The sequence below is a fragment of the Genypterus blacodes genome, unplaced genomic scaffold (genome assembly GCF_046128005.1).
Source record: "Genypterus blacodes isolate CSIRO-AG114 ecotype Tasmania unplaced genomic scaffold, CSIRO-AGI_Gbla_v1 ptg000038l_1, whole genome shotgun sequence".
NCBI lineage: Eukaryota > Metazoa > Chordata > Actinopteri > Ophidiiformes > Ophidiidae > Genypterus > Genypterus blacodes.
In genome coordinates, this window is record NW_027466851.1 from 802,501 (window position 1) to 807,500 (window position 5,000).

At 48.2% G+C, this 5,000-nt stretch overlaps 1 protein-coding gene across 1 annotated transcript in view; it reads right to left on the bottom strand.

Annotated features, from left to right (window-relative positions):
• Positions 1-618: 618 nt before the first annotated feature.
• LOC142996573 (bile salt-activated lipase-like) overlaps positions 619-5,000 on the bottom strand; it is a 5,085-nt gene continuing 703 nt past the window's right edge. Inside the window, exons 2-12 of the mRNA XM_076147531.1 lie at positions 4,738-4,885; positions 4,304-4,423; positions 3,879-4,076; positions 3,155-3,285; positions 2,658-2,765; positions 2,482-2,572; positions 2,117-2,333; positions 1,809-2,012; positions 1,480-1,677; positions 1,264-1,371; positions 619-768 (exon numbers count right to left, since the gene is read on the bottom strand). Of these exons, the coding sequence (XP_076003646.1) occupies positions 684-768; positions 1,264-1,371; positions 1,480-1,677; positions 1,809-2,012; positions 2,117-2,333; positions 2,482-2,572; positions 2,658-2,765; positions 3,155-3,285; positions 3,879-4,076; positions 4,304-4,423; positions 4,738-4,885 (1,608 nt within the window). The 3' untranslated portion in view covers positions 619-683. The remainder of the gene's footprint in view (positions 769-1,263; positions 1,372-1,479; positions 1,678-1,808; positions 2,013-2,116; positions 2,334-2,481; positions 2,573-2,657; positions 2,766-3,154; positions 3,286-3,878; positions 4,077-4,303; positions 4,424-4,737; positions 4,886-5,000) is intronic.

Genomic DNA, 5,000 nt, shown 5'->3' on the forward strand with positions numbered 1-5,000 from the left:
AATGTTAATCAATAATCAATACTGTGTAATCTGTTCTGGCTGGAGCTCTGGAGCTGCTGAAGATCCATTCAGACTGTTTGTCCTTCACTGAGTCAGCTCCATCTCAGCCCTGCCAGGCACTTGGCTCTGCCGGGAGACATGGAGCTCCTATCTGAAGAAGACTTTAGGACCACCAGATCCAGATCCTACTGATCCAGATCCCACTGACCCAGATCCGGTGGAAGTGAATGTTTAGTTTGAAAACTGTATCGTTCTTTATCTCTGCTACCATCTAGTGGTAACTTGGTGTTAACACAGGACAAGCAGAGTCAATGGTTAATAAAATAAAGGAATTCTTTTCAAATGTCATAACTTAACACTTTTGATCCAGATTCTCCTCCAGATCTGCTTTAATGTTCTCTGGCAATAACCTTTGACCTTAACCTTCTGTCATACTAACACTGACACACACAGACACTGAGGCCAAAACATGAGCTCCTTGTCAGTGGTCATAAAAAGCTGCACCACCTCAATGATTCTTCAGTTTAATATTACAAACAGACAAAGAGCAACACAAAGCTACATGTCATCACTGTCACAGATTTTACTTAAATCAAAGTTAAATCAGACTCTGTGTGATTTATGCTGTTGAGACTGACACAGTTGTGTTACTTCTCCTTCTCCTCCTCCATCGTCCCTCCATCTTACGGTGAGGTGTGGGCAGTGACTGATGGCAGGCTGCTGTAGGTTCCAGTCCAGTAGTTCACATACTCAGATCTCAGGTCAAAGCTGAGGAGACGCAGCAGATTATGAGACAGAGGATCACAACAGCATCTCAGGCTCGCCGAGGCTTTAACCCACGGTGCCCCACAGAGGTCAGCAGGTTTCACATCTTCACAAGTGAACTCACATGATGATGATGTGTTGGAACATTGAGTTGTTATAAACCAATGACTGCACTGTATCATCAAAATGTCTGCTTTCCTGCACTTCATGGCCCAATAAGGATTAGAGCAGATTGTGAAATTGAGACAACAAATTTACAAAGTTGTGCTCAGACTTTACAACCACTCATTTACCTTCTGACCTGTGGGGCTCCTTAATTATTCCCAGATTGCTTAAACATTTATTGTTCCTGCATATTTTCTGTGATTTCATCAAATAACTTTACACAACTTACTTGTACAGTAAGTTCAGAAAAAGCTTGAGGTCACAGTTTATTGGAATCCAGAACATTTGAGAGAAGCAGAGGCCAATAGAGGCCAGTAGAGAGCTGTAGAATACCTGACAGAGGACTTGCTGATCTTGTGGTTGATGGTCAGGTAGGGGTGGTGATGTTTCGTGAAGGCCGGCCAGGAAGCTGGGACTCTATTGTTGCCTGTATTGGGATCACTGTACAGGAGACAAGGGACACACAAGATAAAACCAGTTCAATCCAGTTTGTAACCAATTCAAATCAGTTTAAACTAGTTCAGATCCAGTACAGAGATGGGGGTTTACCCAGTCCTGGCGAAATTGGTCCAGTACGCGATCATGTACCCAGACAGGTCACGGTGTCTGGGGAAGTACCCAATGGACATGGAGAACGGATGACCAAAAAGGTACTGCAGCTCCTCTGCGTGCTCCGCCTCCACCCAGCCAGGGAATCCTGGGATACGAGTCTTCATGTTGTACAGGTAGGAGAAGGTCCGGGCGCCGCTGAGGGACGAACACAGCAAAGAAGGTCGACACAAAGTTACAGCTGTGCCACGATGTATCATCATATTGCAATATAAACGCAACAAAAATCAAACTGTACAGCCTGGAGTTTGGACCAATCAGGAGCTGACCTGGAGTTGGCCGCATGGAGCTGCAGGGCGATCTGGGTCGGAACCAGAAACAGGAAGTCAGTCTCAATGTCAGCCACTGTCTTCTTTATCACTTCCTGCTGCGGCAGAGAGCCCCAGTGGGAGGAGTAAGTGCTGTAGGCAGAGGCCACACCGGCGCTTCCCTTCTCTTTGGTCAACCCAGCCAGGAGGCTCCTCACCTCCTCTCTGAGGACAACACAGGGGGGACAAACCAGTCAGGTCCCAGCAGAGACAAGAACAATCTGCGCTCTTACAAAATCAAAGCATGTCAGAGGTGTTTTGTTACGCACACGGTGGTGTTGACTTGTTTTTTGTTGATGGATGGAACATCGACGCCAGCGAATAAATGTCCATCCATGCTGTTGACCCCAGCGAGGTAATCAAACTGAGCCGCATGGTGGAAGAGTTTACTAGGCTCATCTGGGATGAAGTCCCCGTCAACCACCGGAGAAAGTTCCAAAAGATCCAAGACTGGACCTGGAGGAGAGACAGGCAGACAGACAGGCAGACAGGCAGACAGACAGAAAAGACAGACATACAGACATACAGACAGATATGAGATTAGATGTTAGATGTTAGATATTTCAAAGCTTTGGGGAGTTTATTTGGGTGTTTTTGGAACCTTTTCCAAAGATCTGCAGCAGATTGAGTTTTCCAGCCTTGGTGAGACCGATCGGGTCGCTCATCTTCAGACACTCCACCATCGCATCCTCGTTGGTTGTCTTACATCCCACCTTCCTCGCAATCTGCAGGTATGGAGACATAAAGTCTGTCTATCAGGAATCACTAATTGATGATTTGAGCAATGAAGTCCTCTCCGCTGTGCCTGACCTTCTTGGTGAGGGCCATGGGGTTCCTCTGCAGGGCCCAGGGGCTGAGGGCCACACCACACTGTGAGATGCCTCTGCGGAATAATCCTTTACTGTACGGAGACAGCATCTGAGGGGACAGACAGGCAGACAGAGAGGTGGACAAGCAGAGACACAGGCAGAGAGACAGATATTAACATCATGAGGGTGGCAGTGGCTCAGTGGCTACCCACTCAGTGGCTCAGTGGGTAGAGCTTCCACTTGGGAACCGGAGGGTTGCCGGTTCGAGCCCCTGCCGAGGCGCCCCTGAGCAAGGCACCGAACCCTCAATTGCTCCCCCCTCTGTAATGTAATGTAAGTCGCTTTGGATAAAAGCGTCTGCCAAATGATCGTAATGTAATGTAATGAAATGATCGTAATGTAGTCTTTCAGGTCCGCTGTGCTCTGAGGATCAATAATGATTACTGAGCCCCGGTTATTGATCAGCTTCAGTTATTGACCATGGATCTTTTCTCTGACCTGATAACTGACGCTGGCGGCTCCCGCCGATTGGCCGAAGATGGTGATGTTGTCGGGGTTTCCACCAAACGCTTTGATGTTCCTGTGGACCCAGGAGATGGCGGCGTGTTGATCCCACAGGCCGTAGTTACCTGGGCAACACACCAAAGGTCAAACTCTCTTTACTGCAACTTCAAGGCTCACCTGTGGAAATGTTGGTGCTCAGGAGCAGCTGAGCAAACAGACACGCTAACACTGATAACAGCCCAGCCCACCCCCCCCCCCCCCCCACACACACACACACACACACACAAACACACCCCGCCACACACACACACACGCACCACATACACACACACCCACATACACACGCACATACACACGCACGTGTACACGTGCATACACACACGCACACCCACACAGATGCAGACACATGCACACACATGCACGCACATACACAAGTATACACACACACGCGCACACATCCACACACACACACACAAAAGCACGCACATACACACACACGCACACACACAGACTTTACTTAGTCTTTCTGGTGGGGGTGTATTTATAGTATTTTAAGTAAAAAGTTGACAATTAAAGTAAAAGAGTTTTTCATTCCTGAGTTTCAGTTTCTCAACTTTATTCTCGCTGCACTTCCACTTTCTTGGTCAAAATGTTATGTTGTCTCTCAGAAAAGCGTCTTTGCTCTGTCAGCATTGTTTTGTCTGTCTGTCTGTCTCACCTGGCAGGCGGGCGTCTCCGGTGCTTAGGAAGCCCAGGGTGCCAACACGGTAGTTCACCGTGATGACGATGACCTCACCCCTGTCTGCCATCTCCTTCCCATCATACAGAGAGTCGCCCAGGTACGCCACATCATTGGACGCCCCCAACAGGAAGGCCCCCCCGAAAAGGTAAATCATCACCGGGAGGTTTGAGGAGACTGGAGAGAGAGGGAGAGGGAGAGGGGGGGGGGAGGAGGGAGAGAGAGAGAGAGCGTTAGTCAGAAAGAGAGAGAGGGAGAGGGAGGGAGGGAGAGAAGGAGAGCATGCATGTGTGTGAGTGTGTGTGTGTGTGTGTGTGTATGTGTGTGTGTGTGTGTGTGTGTGTGTGTGTGTGTGTGTGTGTGTGTGTGTGTGTGTGTGTGTGTGTGTGTGTGTGTGTGTGTACCTGATCTTCCATGTGGTATAAAGATGTTGAGGTACAGACAGTCTTCACTGCCATGAGTTTCTTTCTGCAGCAGTGTCACCTGCAGGCAGCGATCACGGTACTTGGTCGCCTTCAGTGTTCCTGACACACACGCACACACACACACACACACACACACACACACATACACACTGGCAGTCAGCATCCCATATAATACCTGGTCTCTATCAGGAGAGCTGCAGATTGTTCAGTCAATGGTATTAGCAGCAAAAACTGAGACTATAACTCAGTGTGTCTTCGTCTGTCTCTGGTTCTTTATATAACTATAAAAAGCTGATATTTGTATCTTAATGAAGGATTGAACTAAACTGTTATATATGAATTAATCTCTAAATGTGACACTCTGTGCTTTCCCCCCAGCCCCCAAGTGATGGTGAGTGTTTTTGATTGGTTACCGCTCCATCCTGGGTGTGGTTTGGGTTTCTCCCATTTTCCTGGGATGTCAGCGAAAGGAATTCCTTTAAAGACCTCCACCGTCTGGAACAAACCCATCCTGTGACTTTTCCCCTCCACCTTCCCCCCCTCTGTCTGCACCACGCCCAGCTACTCACACACACACACACACACACACACACACACAATTATATCATTCTCGTTTACATCGCTCTCAAAAGGATGTGAGGGAATTTTGATAAGTAGTGACCCTGACTGACTGAGA